Raw genomic sequence first — 22,721 nt, 5'->3', positions numbered from 1 at the left:
TCACCTCTTGTCCATGGTTAGGAATGACCAGAGAAAGAATAGGCATTTGGCATTCATTGCCTGAACTATCACGATGATTAAGTCAAGAAACCCAGAAACGTACAGGAACTGGTGGAGTCACAGTATACACCCCTAGACTCAGGAATGCACATGTACCTCTTTCTGGCTGCCATAGTGGAGAATACTGAGCCAAATTCTAATCTAGTCAATAACTCATGAAGTAAGAGCAGTCATCCGCTTCTTGAAAATCGACTGAGTTTGTATGGGACTCAGCCATAATCTTAACTCCTTGCTCTAGAAGCCGTGTGATACCTCAGAAGAGCCAGCAAGGCTGCTTTCTTCCTTTGAAAAGAATAGGAGCATATAGCTATCCCTCTCCATGTGCAGAGAAGGAGCCCATGGACTCCCAAGCCTAAAGTGGGCATGGCTGTTAGGGACTCCATAGTGGTCAAAAGTGCAGCTTCTGAAAGCAGATCCAGGTCTGTCTCCGGATTTGCCACTGCTGAGTGTATGCCTCCTTAGGTCTTCCTCCTATAAAGTGGGATAAAGTCAATGGTATATGTGCATGCTACATGCTCAGTACCAGATTTTTCACATATAATGTGCCCATGTAAATAATGTGCACACCTAGAACATGCAGGGTACATGTAGGAAACTAATGCACAAGGTAATTGTGCAGTTTGTGAAAACCATATAACATATAATATATAACATGTGTTCTATGTGTATCTATATGATAAATGATGTCAGTTTCATTGTGTGATAATGATCCGTCTGTATTCTATTGATGGCTCTTTATAGACCCAGCAAATGCAAAGAGATGAGTCAGTATGCTTAAATGTGAGTAGAAGCTCTGTTTATCATTGTCATTTATTTCCAAAAGAGACCAACACGGTACTTACAAATTATAATCTCCTCAGTGACTAAGACATCATGCCAGACTTAGCATAAAGTCACTTGAACTTGGCAAGCATTTGCTGAGCCCTTTGCCAATGTCAAGTACTGCTGGAGGTGACTAAGACTTAGTGTCCTGGTGTGGCGCGGTAGGATAAGCCCTGGACTGGTAATGGCAACATCAGTAGTTCAAGCCCACTAGATGCTCCTTGGAAACCCTACACAGGTTTCTATGAGTAAGAACCCATTCAATCAACCTTTACAACAAGAAGAAGGAAAGACTTGGTGCCACATGAATATGGTCAGCCTGGAATGGTCAACCCTGGAGCTGAATTTCAAAGGTGCCCAAGATTCCTGGGATTGATTTCCAGTGTAAAAACTTAGAGAAAGAGCATTCCAGGCGGGGCAAACCAAGCACAGGAGGCTTATGGCATGTGGCAGTCTCTCTAGCGAACTCCAAGGAAAACGGTATAGCTGGACATCATGGAATCTGGCTGCAAGGAGGCTGGGAGGCCAAGAGATGGAGAGTTCTAAAGGCAATGCTTAGCAGGGTTATCTGTATCTCTAGACAGGGTGAGAGACATGGGAGGGATTATCAGGAAGAACCATGGACCAACATGGTGCCAACAAGCTCCCTGGCAATCATGGGAAGGCCAGAGTCAGGGAATGAGTGGGTATAAACTATCAGATGAATCACCTCATGGTATTGAGAATGCTGTAGAGTCGACCAATCCCAGGAACTAGTAACCATGTCCATCAATAATTGATTTAGTGAATTTTCTGAGATTCCCAGTGATCCCAAAGAGAGGACTGGAATTAACTTATGCTTGGTAACTTCTAGAAGTTGATATCCCAAACAACCTGTTATTTGGTGCCTTGGTCTCACACTTAGAGGGTGAATGATTGGCAGTTACTTTCCCTAGTGAAATGAAGCAGTGCAAACACATGGAGATCAGTGCTGAATCAGTCTATTTGATTTCTTCATTTCATCTTTCAACTGGGGAGTGAAACTGGTCTGAGACGTGCCTGGGGCTGTTTGGTGCCACTGGAATGAGCGGCTCCTGGCCATTCCTAATGGCTGCTCTGGTAGAACTAGCCACACTGTTGGGGGCTCCTCCACTGTCTGAAGAATCCATGTGCCATTTGCGGGTTTTCTGTGACTCATGAGGCCCTGCAAGTCACATGATGCTACCAGGGATTCCTGAACCAACCCTTCAAAGGCTAAGGATCTCTACAAAGAGATCCCATTTATTGCTTCTAGAATGTGCCATCATGGAGTGGGCAAGAAAGCAGAAGTCAATTAAGATGTATTTGTATCTTGTGATCTTTAAACTCCAAGGAAGTTAGTTTTCAGGCATAAAGGACTGTCCGTAGTTCTAACTGACATTTCTGCCCCCCAAGAACAACTGTGAGCTTGAGAAAGGGAAGCTGTGATTGGCCAGGGAACTCAGACCTGAGGTGAGGGCCACTGAGCCTTCCCCAGTTGGGGAATGTCCTGTCAGAATGGAAAGGAAGTCTTTTTCACCAGCATGTTGAGTTTACTTTGTCAAAATAGTTCATGATACTTTTTAGGTCATGGTTTGTTTTGTTTTGGAGGGCAGCATCTCTAAGTTTGTGGTATAGTGAATTCTTTAATGTCTGAATAGAAAGTGTTGTGGGAGGGATGGTTGGTGCCATCATTAATTACAAAATTTGATTGTCTTCATGTTCCCATGTTCTGATTCCCATTCTTTTACATTTATAACTTATTTTGAAATTTTGGTCTGCCCCACCCCACACCTTTAAAATCTTGCTTGTGACATTTGTAGTGACACTTTCTGCCTTTCCAGAGTAGTTTTCCATACATACACACCATGGTACAAGACATGTGACTTGGGATCCCGGCAAGACTGGATTTGCATCCTGCTCTGCTGCTAACTAGCTGTGTGACTTTGGGCAAATTATTTCACCTCTGTTCCCTCATCTGTAGAATAAGGAAAATAACAGTTCTGCCTCATGTACAACTGTTTGTAAGGACTGGGTGAGACAGAATATTGAAAGCTCAATACCTTCCCCAGTGACAGTTTTTCTTCTCATTTCAAGTGATGAATCCAAGTCTCTGCTCCATGGCAGAGACTTGTCAGAAATTAAATCTCTGAGTGGAGAAATTAAATCTCCACGCTGAGCACAGCCTTCATTTTGGGGTAGGGGTGGATAGTTTCCTCTTCCCTAGGATGTTTGGTGGTAGACAGAGATGCTCCCTCACAGCCTAGAGGTTCCGAGGTCAGAGAGTGAAGACTTCCGCTCCTTCAGGCAGGGCTGTGTCCGCTGCTCAACTGAGTTCTGAAACTTTCCCTGACATGAAAATCAAGGATGAGGTTTTCTTAATAGCCTTTGTCTGCAAGAACTGGGTCATCTGTCCCATTCCAGTGAATTCCCTGTCGTTTGAAGCAGGATGGGAAGCCATGGGGCCCAGAAGGGGTGAGGGCCAGTGAGTCAGCAGTTCAGGCACACCTGGCTGTTGAGAGAGTTACACCACTTTGTTTTGGTCTTGCATTCACCATTTTGGTTTTGAAAATCCATCCGCATGTCTACACACACACCAATGTAGAATCGGTGTGTACTGTGGCGTGGTGGGATTGGGGCGGAGGGGGCAGGATAGCTGGTGGTCAACCACACAGCGATGGCTCAAGGTAGGGGTCCTTAACATGAGATTCACGGGTGGGGTCAAGTGAGCCAGAACCTCCCTGGAACTTGTCTACAAACTGTTGGTGGCTGGGGAGGGTGACACACCACCGTGAGGGCATCTGTGAAGATAGACCATAGCTTTAAACTGAGTCTCAGAGGAGCCTGTGACCCCACGCTCCAGTACACCTAGAGGACTAAGCTAGGCTATCGGGTGGTTGACAAGATGAGTCACAACCATCTCCTGGTCAGGCCCCTGACAGACTGTTCAATCGGTTGTTGTAGACTCATGTAGACAAAGCCTGCAAGCTTGGGGAAGCCAGGCCCCCCCAGGTCAGCCTTGGGCGGCAGCCCCCACCCTGCCAGGCGCTGGGGAGTGAGCCCTTCCTGCCCGGCAGCTCCTTTGCTCATGAGCTGGCCCGAGTCACCTCCTCGCACAGCACCTCAGAGGCAGCGCCCTGGGGCGGCTGGGATCCGAAGGCCTGGAGGCAGGTACCCGCTCCACTGCTGCCTAGCTGCGAAGCTACAGGTAAGTCACCCCCCCTCTGCGCCTCGCTTTCTTCATCTGCCAACCAGGGCGCCCGCCTCACGGGGGTGTTGGGAGGAAGACAGGAGGTGATAACTCTGTACCTCTGAGGGTGTTCTAGTGCTTGCTCGCCTTGCTTCTGCTCTGCTTTAGCTTGGGCCTCCTTTCTCAGAGAGACCACCCGAAGCAAACTTTAGGGAAAGGAGTGGGGATGGCCCTTCCTCACCTGCCTACATATCCCTGTGACCAGACTGTGAACCCGAGAGGGCCAGTGCCCACCGCCTCTGTATCTAGGTGATGTTTGGGAAGGACCTCATTGCGCTCCCCCTGGACTCACAGTTGCCTCCCACCCCCAGCCCCAGAGGCCCGGCAGCCTGGATGGCAGGCAGAAGAAGCACACCCCCAGTCTGCCCAATATGCCAGGCATCTGGGCCATCCTCAAGAATCCCAGAGTCTAAAAGGAAGGGCATGCCTTGCCCAGAAGATGGCAGAGGTCCCTCGCTTGGATGTTCTGTCACGCGAAATGTCAGTGTACACAGGACGCCAGCCCCCATGCTGAGAAAGCCATCAAACTGAAGGGGCTCCCGGGATCCGGCCTTTAATGGAAATTCAGGCTGGCTGCTGCAGCCCTGGCCAGGAGGAACAGACCGTCCTTTGGTTCGAGGGCTATTGATTTTTCTCTCGCTCGTTCTTGTTTCCCTTCTTTCTCTGCGTGCTCTCATTCTCAGCACAGAGCCAGCAGAGAAACCAAATGAGCAGAATGGCCCAGGAAGTCACCCACTCTGGACATTGATGTTGGCACCCTGCCCTACACTCAGAAGCTGGCTTGGCTTGCGATTTCCAATTGGCCACCTGATCCTCACTCTTCCCAAGTCTCCTTGCATGTCACATCTGCTCTAGGATTCAGTGATGCACGCCCCCCCCCCCGCCACCCCCAGGCATGGAAGTGCTAGTGGGGCCGACCCAGCAAGGCCTGAGGGCTTCCGGGCAGCCATACTCCAGGAGGGGCAGAGACTGCAGACCACAGGGGAAGGAGAGTTGGCGAGCTGGAAAGACATGAGTTTCCTTTGTCCAGGGATCCTTCCCAGCATTTGAAGCAAGCCTTTCCACAACCCAGCAGCCTGAAATCCCCAAGGCCAAGGCCAAGTCCTTTGGAAAGGCAGAATGTGGAGGGCTAGCCAGATGACCTGCAGATCTTGGCCATTTGTTTTCGTTGTGGTGGTGGTGGTGGTGGTGGTGTTTGTCAGTTTAATTTGATTTGATTGTGGAAAGATAGATTTGATAGAGCACCTGCCACTTTAACCATTTTGAAGTGTATGATTCCGTGACGTTGATTATGTTCCTCATGCCGTGCAATCATCCCCACTACCCAGGTCCAGAAGTGTTTCATCACCCCAGACAGAAACTTGGTACCCCTTCGGCAAGAACTCTCCCCCAGCCATCTCTTTTCATGGAACCTTATTTGGTGAAGCGCCCACTCCCCACCCCCCATGGCAACTTCAGACTAGCTCAGACCTAAGGGCATGCATGTGCCAGGTTCAGGAGGGGTAAAAGAAGCCCCCCCGGCAGGTCACTGTAGCCCAAGATTTTGCCCGATTTTGAGAGTTATATGGAACTATATATCTCTAGTTCACCCTCGGAGCCCCATGCCTGCCAGTGCCCACCCATGCTCGAGCCCCTCAACTGGTTTGGTTTTCTCTAGGCGGAAATGGTTTCCTTTGATGATTTGCTGTGTCTGTCAGCAGCCCCTTGCTTGTCAGCTCCATGAGATGCAGAGTGATCTCCTTGAGCGAGCCTGGGACAGTGTCTGGCTCACAGCAGGCCCACCATAAAGGTCTGCCAGCTGACTGGTGAGGTACTACACTTGGGCCGATAGGTTCAGCATCAATGAGCAAGGAAAGGCACTGAGCAAAGGCAGATCTTGGCCCCAGCAGTTCCTGGAAGAAGAAGTGGCCTCGACATAAGTCATCATTCTTCCTTGTCCTACCTCTCCTGGAGACATTCTAGAGAAGCTGAGTCATGGATTCAGACAGTTCAGGGGGTGCCCAGGAAATCATCAAATTTTGCCTGCCCTGCATCTGTAGGAAAATTCTCTAGAGCACTCCTGCCAAATGGCCTCTGCTGGCCTTCCTCTGGTGACAGAAAACTCACCCCTTCCCTGGGCAGTGTCTTTCATCTTTGGCCAGGTGTTCTTGTTAGAAATTGCTTTCTTGGATTGAGCTATAATCTGCCCTGCCTGCAACTCCTCCTCCTTGACCCTGGCTCTGTCCTCAGATATCCCACCCCCACCCCCTCCCTTCTGGAGGTGCCTTCTGAAATCCAATGACTACAGGTATTTCACTCCTCTTTGTGCCGACCCTACACCCTACCCATAGGATTTCCTTTGGCTTTGCCTGCATCACCTGGTGTATCTAAAGCCACCAGAGCAATTTCTTATGCTAGCCATTTTTGCGCTCAACCACCCAAAGCAATCTTGTTCCCTCCAGAACAATCATCTTGAAAGGCAGGCACTGGCCCTGCCTTTGAACTATCTCCAAAATTCACTCCCTCCATCTGAGGAGCAGGAATTGCTTTCCCTGAAGATAGTCATGTCCCCTCCATAGCATCCCTTCGCCATGTGGTCCCTTCTCTTGGAGGCACTGATCTGAGAGACATCAGGATGCAGGACCACCCTCTAGACTTTGAGCACCTCAATAGCAGTGTCCAGCTGGGGTCCTCTTTGGCACCCCCTGAGAACTCAGCACCAAGCCTTATAAAGAGTTGTTGAATGGAAATATATGGTCTTGGAAGACCAATCGCAAAGAAATTCCAGCCCTGTACTGAGCAGCAGCCTCCTCCTGGGGTCAGCTTCTTCCTCGGGTGGGTGGTTTCCAAAAAGCCCTGAGGTAGATGTTTTGCTGGGGGCTCTGTCACCCTCTGTCTATGGGCCACGCCAGCCAGAGCCCCCAAGTCTCAGGGGTCCCAGTCACCATGGTTAGGATCCACCAGCATTCAGGTCTTGAGTTTGTGCTCCCCACGCACTAAGTTGTCTTCCTGTCATTTCAAAGTAGAAGCCAGAAAGGTGGGTAGCTCTTTCCAAGTCTGGCGACGTCTTTGGCAAATACTGTGGAGTAATAAGTAAACAAGCACAACCACACTTGAGACCCATAGTTGGTTCTGCATGGGGCACTCCTGAAGTCGGACTTCTGTGTTGTTGTTGTTAGGTGCCTTCGAGTCGATTCTGACTCAGCAACCTTATGCACAATGGAACGAAGCATTGCCCAGTCCTGCGCCCTCCTCACAATTGCCGTTCTGCTTGAGTCCATTGCTGCTGCCACTGTGCCAATCCACCTCATTGGGGTCTTCTTCTTTTTCACTGACCCTAGGACTTCTCTAGTGATGCCTCCCTTCCTTTCTTTCCCCCTCCTCTGCCCTCCTCCGCCCTCCTTCTTTCTTCCCTTTCTCCTCCCCCTCATTGCCTTCATGTTCTCCTACCTCCTTTTCACCCTCTTCCTCCCTCCTCCCTTCTCCCTCCTCCTTCATCCCCTTTTCTCCTCCCCCTCATTCCCTCCATTCTCTCCCTCTCCTTCCTCCCCTTCCTTCCCCTCCCCTTACTCCTCCCACATTTCTCTCCCACCTCCCTAAATGTGTTTTTACAAGCTAAGGCTTTGGCCTCATTCCCTAGCTTCCATAGTCAGATGCTCCCCTCCTGGGGATCGTGGCGGGAATCCAGGAACCTTGTGTGAGCATGTGGCTATGAGGCCTGCTGATGACCTGCCCTTCACCACCCACCCATTCCAAACCACAGAATCTCCTTACCTAAAAGATGGAATCCAGACTGAGACCCGTCCTCCTCTGAGCAGGTGGGGACTGAGGAGAGCCTAGCACACGGCTGAGCCCTGTACTGAGCACCACAGTTCATAGGCAGAGGTCATGAGGCCTAACCAAGAAGTAGGGTTTGAGTCCTTACTGGTCCGTTGTCAAGCTCCCAGAGGTGGACTTGGGTGCTTGCAGCTTCCTGGGTGACAGTTGGGAAACTGGCAGGAAGACAGTGCCAGGACCTTCCTGGGGCCTATCTGTGAATGGGACACTTCATGGGGTTGGAAGGAGGTAGTTGTGAAAGAACCTGGGGCTTTAGTTCTCCAGAAGCCATCCTGCTGGCCCCAGGCTCACAGTGGTGGACCATTATGGGGACACCTCCCCCACCAATGCGACCTGGTTCCTGTCAGAGCCACCTGGCACAACAGGACCACAAGCCATGACAGTGCAGCCCTAGGAAGACGAGTCACGTGCTGATGTGCAACTAGAGAGCTGGGCCGTCCTTCAGGAGTGGCCCATCACCAGGCAGTCCATTTCAGCCACCATTTCCTCCTGGTCACTGAAAACATTGGTCATTTCCTGTTTTCTCCATTTTCCAACGATTCGAATTGTCAGTGTCAAAAGGCAACAACTGTTTTCTTGAGGCTTATCTTTGGAGCACATTGATTCTGAACAAAGGATGGAGCCTCTGGCTGCAAAACAAAGGAAGCCGCCTCCTAGGGAGGGCTGCTGAAGAGAAGGCAGGGACAGTAGGACCGTTAGGAGCCTAGGTCTGGCCTTGGTCCTGAATGGCTCAGTGGGGCAAAGAGGACAAGGAGGGCCCAGCCTGGATGTTGGCAGCAGACTTGTCAACACTGCAGTGCGCTGGAAGCGACCGTGCTGTTTGCATTTGGAAGTTTCTTTCATGCTGCCTCCTACCAAACTAAGCCTTGAGTTTCGGATGTCGTGAATGACGTTCCTCTTCTCAGGAACACCACACTGTTGAAAAACTAAGCACACTCTTTCATCTGCTGGGCCCACCCAGTCCCTCCTCGTCCCTCCTCCCTGGGAATCCTGCCCCAGCCGGCCTTGGGTGGGGTTGTCTTTCTCCCCACATCCTTCCCGTTGCATTTTTCTGCCCTTCCTCAGTTTTCTCTTTGGTCATACTTTCTTGCACCCACTGCCATCCCTTACAACTGTGTTACTTGCTAAAATGAACTGGGCAGCTAGTGAGGGGACAGGTAGGGTTGGTCCCCACAAGCACCCAGCTGGCATGACAGAAGCCCTGGGTCTGGAGGTGGGAGACACTGTGCTGCCATGTGACTTTGGACAAGTCCTTTAACCTCTGTGAACCTCAGCTGTCGAATCAGCACACAGGGGACTTTCACTCTTCTACCCCACCCTCCTAGGGCTGATGTGAGGGTCAAGAGGAAGAAGGGGAGAGAAGGGGTTGGGTCAAGGTGGAAGGGGTGCTTCTGTACACCCACCTCAGGGAAGTGGTCCACCCACCCTAAGCATTTCAGCAGTACCCAATGCCTCACCCCTGCCCCCCCACTTCTGAACAGTGTGGCCTTGAGCACAGCGTGTGACCCATCATTGGTAAGCTGGGATGCCAACAAAGGACGAAGGGACATCATTCATGTCAAATGCTCAGTACATTGCATTCTCATGAAAGCAGTTCCCTGTCCACCACCTCCACGCCCGCCCAGTTAGAAAATCAATTCATCAGGCTGCTGGGAAGCAGCCCACCCCCAGTGCCCCAGTGCAGGGGCTGCCGAACAAGGACAGGAAGCAGGCCACGGGTGGAACGGAAAAGCAGCCCTGGGCCTGGCAAACTCACTTCTGTTGCCGTCCTCCCAGTGCCGTGTGTTTGTCCCCTCTGCCTTGGCACGAATTGAGACTGGGATGGCTGCCAGACCCCACTGGCCGATCCCAGTGCCGGCCTTCATTACCACCCCTCCCACCTGTCCTGGCAGCACATTTTACAGGCTATCGTCTTCATGTTCTTAGAGCAATGTGGTGACGCCACTAAACAGTTGACATACAGATATGCTGTCTGACAGAGCTGCCCGGGTCACGGGCACATAATGGGGCAGAAATGGTGTGAGGCTTTGAGCACTAGACTGGAAGTCTGACCCCATCCCAGACACACCCCTGCCCTGAAGGCCTCCTCCAGGCATTGAGACCTCCAAGGGATTCTCTCCTGGGTCCCTCCCTCAGCTGACTCATGGCCGCCCATGCTTGGCTCCTCCGCCCAATGCTTGGCTGGCTTTGAGACTGCAGACAGGAAGCTTCTCCCAGATGCCCTTGCTTCAGCCAGTCAGGAGGATGAAGGGAAGTTGGTGTGTGGGTTTGGCTACTCCAGGTGTGAGAATACAGATATCTGACTGTGAAATCGTCTGCCATTCATGCCAGGACCACCAGGAACACACTTTGGCCCTTTCCCTGAGACAGCCTTGCAGAGGCTGGACACCCACAGCTGCATTGCCCACAGTCAGCTGAGCCCCAGCCCAGCATTCCCGGAGTACTCACCCAGTCGAGTCTCTGCCCCAGTTGCTTACCGTCTCCCAAACTCCCAGCAGCACTGTGGGTATGGTCTGGCCAAGGCAGAGTAGCATAGAAATTTCACCTCCTTCCTTGTAAATACTCTGCTTCTGTTAATGAAACCAAATGTGTAATTCACTATCTTGGTGGCCACATCTCACTGCTGACCCAGCATGAGCAGATGGACATCCAAAATGCCTCGGTCTTTCCTGTCTTCATCCTCTTGCTCTGAAGCTCTGTCTCCCACTCTCTCATCCTATGCTGTTGCGGTTGGTTTTTTGAGCCCCAGTACAGACGCCTACTTTTATTTATACCTGCAGACTTTTGCTTGGGAGGGTGGGGCCTGCATGCACATGTGTGTTGGTGCATTCACTCATGCTTTCTGCTCCACCAAAGCCAAGTCCTGAGTTCCCAACAGTGATCCCAAGGCTACTACTGCTTGGTGACTGTCAGCTAACATGGCTTTTTCATTTCCTATTTAGCCAGAGAAACAGAGACCAGGTCTTATGGCAATGACCCCTGAACAGTGGAGTGCATATATAGCCCAACAGATGAGTCAATTTCAAGGTAAGCCGTGAAGGTCTATGTTTCTGAATGGGCAGCCACAGGGTGGCGGAAGAGAAAGCAGTTCATCCCAGCCTGAGCACTGAACTCAGATCGCAACTGAAGAGCAGTTTTTAATGGCTTATAATTCACTGTTTCATTCAAGACACTCAGAAAACTGAGTCAGGCCTCATCCTATAGTAGCCTGTGTGTTGCTGTGATGCCATCAGTATTTCAAATACCAGTAGGGTCACCCATGGTGGATAGGTTTCGGCGGAGCTTCCAGAGTAGAACGGAGGACCTAGTGATTCACTTATAAAGAAATGAGCCAGTGATTACTGTCTGATAGAGTGCCAGAAGCTGAGCCCCTCAGCTTGGAAGAGACCCAAAATGCACAGTGGTCACACCGATGGACTCAGGCCAGCCGATGACGGTGACGATGGCTAGGACCTTTCACTCTGTTGTACCTGGAGTCAGCAGGAGTCAGAGCTGACTAACGATGGGAGAGGGGTGTGTGTTAAAATCATTTAGGGGGTGTCGCACCCTCAGGGTTCTGCTGACAGGTGTAGGGAGCCGGGGAGGTCACAGCTGCAGAAAGGAGGAACATTATAGTAGGAGCCGGGGTGCAGGGGTATGGGAGCAATAGCAGTGAGGGTGGGGATGAGAGTCGGTAACTCCCCTCCAGCCCCCACCACCCAAATCAAGCATGCCTTTGGAACTGACCCCACTTCTTTCTTTCTGTAGCCGTCCAAGAACTTGTCACCTGCAAGCGCAGCCGGACCAAGGCAAGCCCCCAGCCCAGCCAGTCCCTGACACCATCCAAAACCGGGCTTCTTCGGAGCACTCTAAGTCCAGGAACAATTCCCCCAACCAGGCCTGTAAACCAGGGCACCATGGGCATGACGTCATCACATCCGGGCCAGCAGCCAGCAATCTTCAGCTCCAACCCCCCGTGCTCCATGCCCCCAAGCTCCAGCCGGCATGCACAGAGTCCCCTGGGCAGCCAGTCCCTGCTCCAACATCCCAGTGTGCCAAGAATGCCCGATGAGTTCAACAAAGCCTTGTGGGCGGTGGCAGCAGTCTCTAGGGGGCCAGCTCTGGGCCAAGTAGATAATAGCATTCAGCAACATTTGGATAGCAGCTCCATCTTCGCCAAGGCACCCGTGAGATTGCCTGTGGTTGCCCCAGCGTTTCCACCACAGCAGAGAGTTGTGCCCCTCAATCAGGTGGCGGGTGCTGCCCTAGCCAACGGTAACTTCAGCATGCTGTGCAGCCACAGCCTCAGGCAAAGCCCCGTTCGGGGTCCTGTGCCGGGGCTGAGTGCCACCAAGTCCCTCCAGCAAGGTCTGGCCAACTTCAGTCCCACAAGTCCCATCCAGGGCATTGAGCCACCAAGTTATGTGGCTGCCACTGCTGCTGCCGCCACTGCCGCCAGCCAATCATCACCAGGCCCATCAAACAAAACTGCCCCCCCTGCTGAGCTGCCATCCTATCACTTGCTGCCCCAGCACCCCCTAAACGATCTGATCTCACCCCCTGAGTGCAGTGAGATGGATTTCATTGAAGCCCTCTTGAAAGGCCCCAGTGTGAGCCCAGAGGAGGACTGGGTGTGCACTCTGAGGCTGATCGATGACATTTTGGAGCAGAATGCTGCTGCCCAAAATGCTACAGTCCAGAATGGTGGCCAGGCCACTCCGGAAGCCAGACAGTTTTAAGTCTCAGCAGAATGCCCATAGAAAGCCCCACAGGGACATCACCCTGGGAAAGACCTTTCCCCTGCTTCTCTCTACCTGTGACAAAATGGATACTGGTGATTTTTCAAGCTATCTGTACATAGTTGAAAATTTTGTACATTGTTTTCCTAAACATTAATGACAGAAGTATTTATACTTCATTTTGTGACTTTGTAAATAAAGTGACCGCATAGTTTTTGCTTCGGTAGAGTTGTGTTTCTTATACATCGATTCTGTGTGTGTGTTTATTATACATTGTTACAAATTCGCAGACTGTCTTGTGAGCTCCAGTTATACCTTGTTCAGCCGGAAGGCTAAAGCGCTTCTGGTTCTGCTTTGGGAGATGTGGATGTGACCAAGAGGTGTTGTGCAAAGTGACAAATGCCAAATAGAAACCCACTTGGCCATGTATTTCCATTTTTGCTAAAAATTCTATCACCTTGTGTGATTCTTGATCTCTTTTGCAATCCTTTCCATCTCCTCTGGCTCTTTACCTGATAAGTATATTCCAGCAGAAGCCATGTGACCCAAGGGCCGCCCTCAGAGGAAATTTACCTTGAGGATTGATGGCGTCCTCCCGCTTCATCTCTGTGCAGCGCATCTGCAGTGTAGACCTTTGTTGGCAAAGGTGCAATGTCTCTGGTTTAAGGTCTTTCAGTCATTGTTTTGCTGTAAGACTGGTTTGGGCTGGGGGGAAGTCTGTCAACATGAATAGTTGATTTGGGGCTTGTCTTTGTTAGTTTCAATCGGCAATTATCGTCATGTATATTTAAGTGTCTCTGATCAAAGCCTCACAGCCACTGTTCTGTAAACTTTCCCCAGTGTCCTGACTTTATGTAATCACATTTTAATTGCCACATCGAGTGTTTGGGCTTTATATTTGAAATCTGGCGTCTGTTTCAAGCCAGTGCGTTTTTTTCTTCTTCGTTCTGTAATAAACAGCCAAAAAAAAAAGTGCCTTTATGGTTTCCTTTGTCAGTACCTACAAACCTGAATCCGCTAAGTCTGTTGGTCCTAGGTTATTTCAAAGATGACCTATTTCATGTCTTGTGGGTTCCAACGACACAGCACCAGCGGGGCAGGGCAGTGCCTGTTTGACACATGTGCCATGATCATTTATCATCTCAGCAGAAAAGCTTGTCACTTAGGACCCCAGCCCCTCAGTTTACAAGGGAGGCCACCAAGGTAGCTGTGCATTGGGGGCAGCAGAGCGGCAGACACTTGCTCAGAGCATAGATTCTCCACACCACCTGTCTTCTGTCCCTTGGGCAGACCCCACTTGCCCTTATTAACCAGACTCCTCCATCTTAATGGTGGGGTGAGAATTGGTCCTACACAGTGCCACTCATGACTTGAATATCTTGCTATCTATGTGTGATCCCTGGAATCCCTGGCAACCAGAAGTAACAACACAATGAGCTTCAGAAATGTAGCTCCACTGAGAGGGCAACAGAGCTGATTAAAGGTCCACCTTGCCCCATGATGGAGGGAGAGGAGGCGTTGGGAGATGTTTGCTGCACCAGAAATCAAGGTCACTTCACGGAGATCACCAGTAAGAACATAGGGATGCCCCAGGCCACCAAGCAAGGTCACTGGAGAGGAGGATCTTCCTCTGGCCCTAAGCCAGAGGTTAAACCAGCCCATCTCATTGTGAGTGATGAGAATGGATGAGAATGGAGGGACTCACACCCTCTGTGGGGGAATGACAGGTGTAGGGAGGGAACCCAAGTCTCCAGGGCTTGTCTTCAAATCCAAGACTGCAAGTGACAGCCTCCATGTTCCAGTCTGCCACTTTCCCTACAACCTCTCCCCCTTTGTGAAGTCCCGCCCCCAGGGAGTTCTTCCCTCCCTTCCCCCTCCCCCACACCCCAGCTCTCCTTCATTCACTCCCTCATCCTCAAGGAGCCAGAGCAATGCCAGGTCCCAGGCAGGTCTCGGCTTCCAGCAGGGCACTTAAGGCCAGCTCTCCTGTCCCCAACTTTCCAGAGGGACTAGGGGTAGCAGTGCCAGGCTGTCAGGGTGCTGAGGCTCAGGCCCTGTCCATTCCCTCCCTGAACCCTGCCCTAGGGCCTCATGGATCACAGCAGTCCTGTACTCAGAGTCCCCAGCCATCAGGGCCACTTCCTGCCTTTTCCTAGACCCCAGCTTGGCCTCGCTGCCGCAGCCAACTGTCTTTGCACTGCACTCTTGGTAATTCCAACTCCCGATTCCTCTCACTGATCTTTCTGTAAACCAAAAACTGTTCTAAAAAATAGTCTCATGGAAAAAATAAAGAAAGGGTTTTAGGGGAAAGGAATGTAGAACTGGAAGTTGGTGATTTTATGTTGCCATTGTTTAGAGAAAACATAATTGCAATGAGATAAATATGTTTCTGCTCCATACCATCTTCCAATTCTCAGTACCACATAAATGCTTTTAAGGGAACCCACCATTACAGTTTACTTTTGCTTAAATAAACAAACAAACAAAAAACATTTTATAAGAGCCCCACTCAGTCTGAGACCCACCAAAGTGCAAACCTTCTCCTACAGCTACCTCTCCCTGCCGGCTCACCCCAGCACCCTTCATCAGCTTGGCCCAAGCCTCTAAACCTCCCCTGGGACAGGGATGACTGAAGAAGCCAAGCCCAGCTCCCTGCTTGAAATGGAGGGCTGGTGGAACTTAGGGGGAGTTCACAATTCACACACACACATGCATACACAGAGTGATATATCATAAAGGGTCTTGCCACGTGCTATCACACTATTTGTCCACCAAGTAAGGGGGAACACAAAACTGGTCCCTGTTGGGTGGGACCAGGGGGGATTCTGCTTCCACTACCTTGCTGTTTAAAATTTTAAAGCTGCTAGAGGGCAGATTTCATTTGTTTCAGAATGAACAAAGAGGCTTAGGCTGGCCCTTCAGGAAGCTGCGATGGCATTGGAGCTGAAGATTTGGGCACAAGGCTTTGTAAAGCCCAGCTGCAAAAGTCTCTGACCCCAGGCCTTTGTGCCTGGCCTTGGTGCCAGCCCTTGACCATCTCTATGGGCACGAGTCAGCTCCATTTCTTCCCTTCTCAGCTTGATCTTTCTCCCTTTCCATTCCTCCCCACCCCTCCCCACCACCCCCACCACAGGTGGAAGTTTCAAGGACTGGAATTATGGCGGTTAATGCTTCTGCTGCTTCTCCATATATTGAAATCTTCTGATCACTGAGTCTCGTAGAAAGGCAGCAGCCTTGCACCAATCCACGGGTCACCCTTTGCATTGGAAGACTCAATCTCCCCACAGTCAAAGACATGTCCCACGGTCAGCCATAAATGAGGAAGCATGTGACCTTTTCAAAGTATCATGCAGAGCCTGGTCCTCCCTGCATGCCTCCTGCCCAGAGAGAGCCCTGCTGAGTGGCTCCTTTGGGGACAAAGGGAACAGGCTTGGCACACTGACCATCCTGGCCTGCAAGCAGAGTGGGAGGACTCTGTAAGTGTGGATTCTGGCCAAAGGCAGAGGTCCAGTTGCCCCGGGGCCTCATGGGACTTGGACACAGTCTGTGGGCCAAGGAAAAGCACAGAGCAGCTGTGAAGGGCTCAAGCTCTGGTGAAAGAGGCCTTAGGTTCAAGTAATGGCTCTAAACACTTGATTAACTATAGGACTTGCAGCAGGTTAGCAAGCCACTTAGCCTCTTTGTGCCTCAATTTCTCAGTCCCTCAAATGGGGGAGAATAATCATACCTATATGCACCACTCATCTGTCAATTTCTCATACTGTGGTGGTTTTTGTGTTGCTGTGATGCTGGAATATATGCCACTGGTATTTTAAATGCCAGTTGGGTCACTCATGGTAAACAGGTTTCGATTGAGCTTCCAGACTAATACAGACTAGGAAGAAGGAATGGTGAACTTCTTCTGAATGTTTAGCCACTGGAAAACCTGTGAATAGCATAGGAATGACATAGGATTAATCATCCAAAAGGAGCATTTCAAGATCTATCTTGAAGCTTAATGTTGTCTGTGATAGGATACTATCTCTACACTTACAAGTAAGACCATTAACATGACTACTATTCACATAATGCACCAACCACTAATGCCAGTAATGAAGAAATTGAAGAATTTTATCAATTTCTTCAGCTTAAAATCTATTAAACATGCAATCAGAATGCATTGTTAACTGCTGGTGATTACAATGTTAAATCTGGGAACAAAAGAAGGGATCAGTAGCTCAAAAATGTGGACTTGGTGACAGAAATGATGCTGGAGATTGCATAATAGAATTTCTCAAGACCAACAACTCATTCATTAATTTCAAGAACACCATTTATGGTCTTGAAAAAAGTTATTCATCAAATAAATAAATGGTGACTATATGCATGAACCTCTCCAGAGGGAATACGCAGGAAACAAACTGGTTGTAGAAAACCTCAATATCATCACCCAAAAACAAGGCCAGGGGCAAACTGTGGAATAGACCATCAGTTGCTCGTATGCAAGTTCAAGCTGAAGCTGAAGAAAATAAAAATAAGTCCATCTGAGACAAAAACGTGACCTTAAATATATCCCATATGAATTTACAAACTATTTTAAGAACAGATTTGATGCAACAGAAGAGTTGTGGAATGATATCAAGAATATCACACAGGAAGAAAACAAATGGTCGTTAAAAAGACAAGAAAGAAAGAAAAGAATAAAACGGATGTCAGAAACAACTCTGAAACTTTCCCTTGAATATTGTTGCTGTCGAGTTGGTTCCAACTCCTAGAGACCCTACATAGTGTTTCTGAGGAGCATCTGGTAAGTTTGAACCACTGACCTTGCGGTTCAACCACTGAGCTTCAGTGCTTATCGCACAGCACCACACTTTAGAATATCGAAAGTGACTGGAAAATATGATGAAAAGAGATGAACAGAAAAGTTCCAAGGACTAGAGTTAGAAAAGCCAAAAGAGAACAAGAAACTGAAAGAGCTGAAGAAAAACATTCAAGCCTTGGGTTGCAATACTGAAGGATTCTATGAGCAAAATACAATGGAAGGAATGCACAGAGTCACTGTACAAAAAAGCAATGGTTGGTGTTCAATCATTTCAAGAAATTGCATATGAACAAGAGGTGATAGTGTTCAAGGAAGAAATCCAAGCTCCACTGAAAGCCTTGGTGAAAAACCAAGCTCCAAGAATTGACATAATAGAAATTTAAATGTTTCAACAAACTGTGGTAGCACTGGAGGTGCTCATTCGTCTATGCCAAGAAATTTGGAAGCTACCTGGGCAACAGATTAGAAGAGATCCAGATTTGTGCCCATTCCAAAGACAGGTAAGTCAATGGGATGTGGAAATCATTTAACAATATCATTAATATCACATGCAAGTAAAATATTTCTAGAGATAATTCAAAAATTATTACAACAAAGAACAAACAAGATGACAGATTGGGTGGACATGCAGTGAGGAGCTCCGTAAGCAACAACACAGAATATCGGACCAAGCAGGCTCACGAGATGGTCCCAGAACTCTGAACCACTTGTAAAGGAATATTTAGAAGGTAGGAAGACTTACAGCTAGGTAAATTTGTAGCAGAATCAAGAAATCCAGTGCTTTCTAAGTCAAGAAGCTCAACTCTCCCCGAGCCACCATTTTGGGTGAGACCGAGCTGTGGAAAGATCACAGCAGCCACGGACTCCACCTGACAGAACTGCGGAGATAAAGGTGTGGACATTCTCTTTAATCTGTTTATTGGTCTCTCGCTGTATGAGCACCTCCATTTTCTGGTGATTAGAGGGGATGCCTGAGTGAATGGACACCTCATCCCCATCCCCTGAGGGTTCTACTAGGTATGTGCACAGATCTCCTCAAAATTTAAAGTGACAGTGTCCACTTAAAATCAAATGGCAGTGCAAAACAGCTACAGCCAGCCCTGAACTGTTTATCACTAGGAAAAAGGCCTGAACGGGGATTGTGGAGCAGGAAAGGCAGACTAAAAAGGAAATAGGCCGAAAATTAAATCCTGAGTTATGTCACAATGACCAACAGTGGCATCTTGAAATTTCTCAGGAAGAAGAGTAAAAAGGGAAGCCCATTTCCTGGTCACATCTACCTGGAGGCGATCAAAAAGCCTAAAAAAATACCAAAATACACACCCATCGAAGTATTAAGGCCACAGATAACTCCTGAATATGCCCCAAAAACAGAAACAGATGACCATATCAGCACATGTCCAGAAACGAGATAAAGTGACTGAGGCAACTGAGCTGGAAGTCGACCTACACTTCATACTCAAAGATGGGCAGCCTTTGGAAATGACTGAGAAGGAATTCAGAAAAACGATTATAAAATGTATCAAAACATTATATAATAGAGTTGAGAAAAATAAGGAAGAAGTCAGGAAAGCACTACAGGAACAATCAAATAAAATACATACAGCATTGGAAACCATTCAAAACCTACAGAAAGAGGTCCAAATGATTAATAATGTAATATCAGATATGGACAATACACTGAAAGGGCAAAGGACAGAAGAGATTGAAGAGATAGAAGCCAGAACTAGTGAGCTAGAAGATAAATCTCTCAGCACTGATAAGATAGAAGAGCAGACACAAAAAAGGGTTTTAAAAATCTGAAGAAGGACTAAGATTCATGTTGGACAACATGAAGAGGAATAACTTAAGAATTATCGGCATGCCGGAACAGTAAGAATCGCACAAGTCCACAGAGGAGATAGTTGAAGAGCTTCTGGAAGAAAATTTCCCTAACATCCCGAAAAATGAAAAGATTAGCATTCAAGAAGCTCAACGAACCCCAGGAAGGATAAACCCTAAAAGAAAATCACCTAGACATATAATAATCAAGCTCTCCAAAATCAAAGATAAGGACAAAATCCTGAAATCAACTAAGGAAAAGAGAAGTGTAACATACAAAGGCAAGCAAATCAGATTAAGCTCGGATATCTCAACAGAAACCATGCAGACATGAAGGCAATGGGGAGACACATATAAAACCCTGAAAGAAAAAAAACTGCCAACCAAGAATCCTCTACCCAGAAAAGCTGTCAGTCAAATACGATGGTGTAATCAAAACATTCCAGGATATGCAGAAGCTAAGGGATTTTGCCAAAGCCAATCCTGCACTACAAAACATCCTAAAGGGTGCTCTGTAGACTGAGAACCAACAAGAACAGAGGTTGACATATGTGGCAGTACCTCCCAGAACTAAATAGACAGAAGGAAGAGTCAAGAACAGAACAAAACTCAGATAATCTGGGCTGTCAGTCTATGATCAAAACAATTACAGTGTAAAAGAAGGTAAACGCTTAGGAACAGAGATCCAGATGGTTAAAAGGGCAGGTAGATTACAGGATAAAATAGACTGCACTAAATGGAGGGAAGAGTCAATGGAATATAAGGTAATCACAACAGTGGGGTTGGGGTGAGGGGTATAGTTAGGGTGTTGGGGAGGTGGTGGAATAACAAGACAGATAGGGGAACACTGAGACAGGTTTGCATGGCCTAAGTGGGACAGAGGTAAATAGGATGCATGCTCAACCTTGGAACAACAGGGCTCTGTGATACAGGGATCTAGGCAGAACTTGAAGAGGGAAAATAATACTAAAATGCTTGACTGTCTTATGAATGTTGGTTTCCCTTGCCTACTATTGTAAAATAGACACTTGAGTGGGATAGAAAGGAATGTTGGAAAACATGATTAGAGAAAACTTGTAAGCCCGCCTTCAGCCTATAACTGATTGGAATACCTAAAAGGGGTTCTAGAACTTGCCCAGTGAAATAGGCCTCTTGCAAAGCCTTTGCAGAGTATAGGACCTTGGTGGAATCCTGAGTACCATCTAGAACCTTATGAGGTGGGACATTCCCACTAGCAAGGACAAACAGACCAGCCTGGAACAGCTAGAGCAACATCTTCAAAGATACATCTTCAAAGATACATCTTCAAAGAAACATCACCAGGAACAACCCAAAACAAAAATGGCAGTATGACTAGCTATTACATGAATAAGCAAGCTGTTCACCAGGAAGCCATCAAGGCAAGCAGTCAAGTTCCTTCAGGACAAACTCACCTCTAAGACTGAAACTCAAAGAGAACACATGAGCAAACATGTAAGCTTGCTGGCGGCCACATTGGTCTACTGGTGAGTGGAAGAGGGGAAAAGGCAGCAGTGAAGAAATGGGCTGAGTTCAACCACAGTCCATTGACTCCCGTTGACCTGGAGATGAGAGAGAGAAGAGGAAGGACTGGTTGCCCCAAAGTGTGGTGAGACCTGGCGACACCTGAGCCCATGGACAAGGACATAGCCACAGAGGGTTATTGCTGAGAGTGAAGCATCCAGCTGATGTGAAGTGAGGGGAGATGCACAAGAACATCCAAACTTGCAGATAGTACCCATTTGACCTAGCCTCAATGGCTTAATATCAGAACTCGACTAGAAGAAGATTACCACCACCCCCCAATTTTTTTTTTTTTTTTGATAAAGGAAACAAGGGTAAATTGCTACAATTTGATGAACCTGACCAATACTCATGGAGGTAGTAACTCTAAATACCAACAGAGAGTGAAGACGTCTTCACATCAAGTATCAATGCTATCCTCTCTGTACACAGGGTAGATAGGGACGGGCAAGTTAGACATTGCCTACCTAAAATGAGGGGGCGATAAAGCCACAAAGTGACTGGCTTACAAGGGTTCAAGAAGGAGTTTAGTGTAAGAGTGTGTGGGGGGAGGGGGAGAAAGAGTTCCCAATAAATATCTTGTCTAAATGGGTCTGGTGAAAAGAGATGGGGATAAGATTTGTATGACTCAATAGTGAATAATTGTTATCATGACTAGTTGTGACTGTCACAATTGTAAAGGTAAAAGTTTTGTAACAAAAACAAGGGAGTGGTTAATCTTACAGTCCAGAAACAGAGGACCCTAGGACCATCAAGGGAGAAGAGCACAAGCAGAAAATGGGACTTTATCCAGAGAAGCAGCGATGTCAGAGATAGAGGCAGAGATGGGGTCATGGAGAAGGGGAGCGGCTGAGGACTCTACATTCAAGGGAAGAGAGGGCCTAAGAGCTGATGGCCAGGAGGAAGACTTGCAAAATGTGCTCTTTGGTGTAAATTATTATATATGCCTGAGTGATTTTTTGTTTGTTTGTTTTTTAAAAAAAGCTAAAGTGAATAGAGATAAATACTGTTAACTGATGGTACATGGAGGGGATTACAATCGTTGTAATGAAACAAGGTGTATAATTTGTTGAATGTAAAACTGATGATCTGCCCTGTAAACTTTCATTCAATCCACACTAAAAACCTTAAAAAAAAAAAATTGATTACAGCAGTATATCAACAGGGAGCTGCAGAAATTCAAGCAGATTCAGAAGAGGACCTGGAACAACAGATATCATTGCTGATGTCAGATGGATCTTGACTGGAAGCAAAAACTTTCAACTGTATGGATCATAACCAACAATGGATAAAATTCAGAAGGGTGTGTACTCCAGAACACTTAATTGTGCACATGAGGAACCTGTATATAGGTCAAGAACCTGTATATAGTTCAAACAGAACAGGGGGATGGATACTGAATGGTTCAAATTCACAAAAGGAGTGGCTCAGGGTTGTATCCTTTCACCATATTTATTCAATCTGTAGACTGAGAAGATAATTCCAGAAACTGGATTATATGAAGAAGGACTGGAGGAAGAGTCCTTAACAAGCTGTGATATGCCGATGACACAACTTTGCTTGCTGAAAGCAAAGAGGACTGAAAATACTTACTGATGAAAATCAAAGACTGCAGTCTTCAGTAAGGGTTGCACTTCAATGTAGATAAAACAAAAATCTTCAACACTGAACCAATAAATAACATCACAATAAATGGAGAAAAGATTGAAGTTGTCAAAGACTTGATTTTGCTTGACTCCACAATCAACACTCAAGGAAGCAGCAGGCAAGAAATCGAACAATGTACTGTTATGCAAATCTGTTGCACAAGACCTCTTTCCTGAATTTGATGTCCTTCCCTGGAGAGGGACAACATGCTTGATAAAGAGGAGGGTCAGTGAAAAAGAGGAAG

The 22,721-nt window shown here is 47.9% G+C and overlaps 1 protein-coding gene across 2 annotated transcripts in view; it reads left to right on the top strand.

Moving 5' to 3' along the window:
• MAMLD1 (mastermind-like domain containing 1) overlaps positions 1-10,928 on the top strand; it is a 65,930-nt gene extending 55,002 nt beyond the window's left edge. For both annotated transcript variants that reach the window (XM_006874779.1, XM_006874778.1), the window contains exons 4-5: positions 3,844-4,087; positions 10,888-10,928. In XM_006874779.1, the coding sequence (XP_006874841.1) occupies positions 3,844-4,087; positions 10,888-10,928 (285 nt within the window). The remainder of the gene's footprint in view (positions 1-3,843; positions 4,088-10,887) is intronic.
• The last annotated feature ends 11,793 nt before the right edge of the window (positions 10,929-22,721 follow it).

The sequence above is a fragment of the Chrysochloris asiatica genome, unplaced genomic scaffold (genome assembly GCF_000296735.1).
Source record: "Chrysochloris asiatica unplaced genomic scaffold, ChrAsi1.0 scaffold00301, whole genome shotgun sequence".
Classification (NCBI taxonomy): Eukaryota; Metazoa; Chordata; class Mammalia; order Afrosoricida; family Chrysochloridae; genus Chrysochloris; species Chrysochloris asiatica.
Note: the sequence above shows the minus strand (reverse complement) of the source record. Positions and strands in the feature narration are given on the sequence as shown.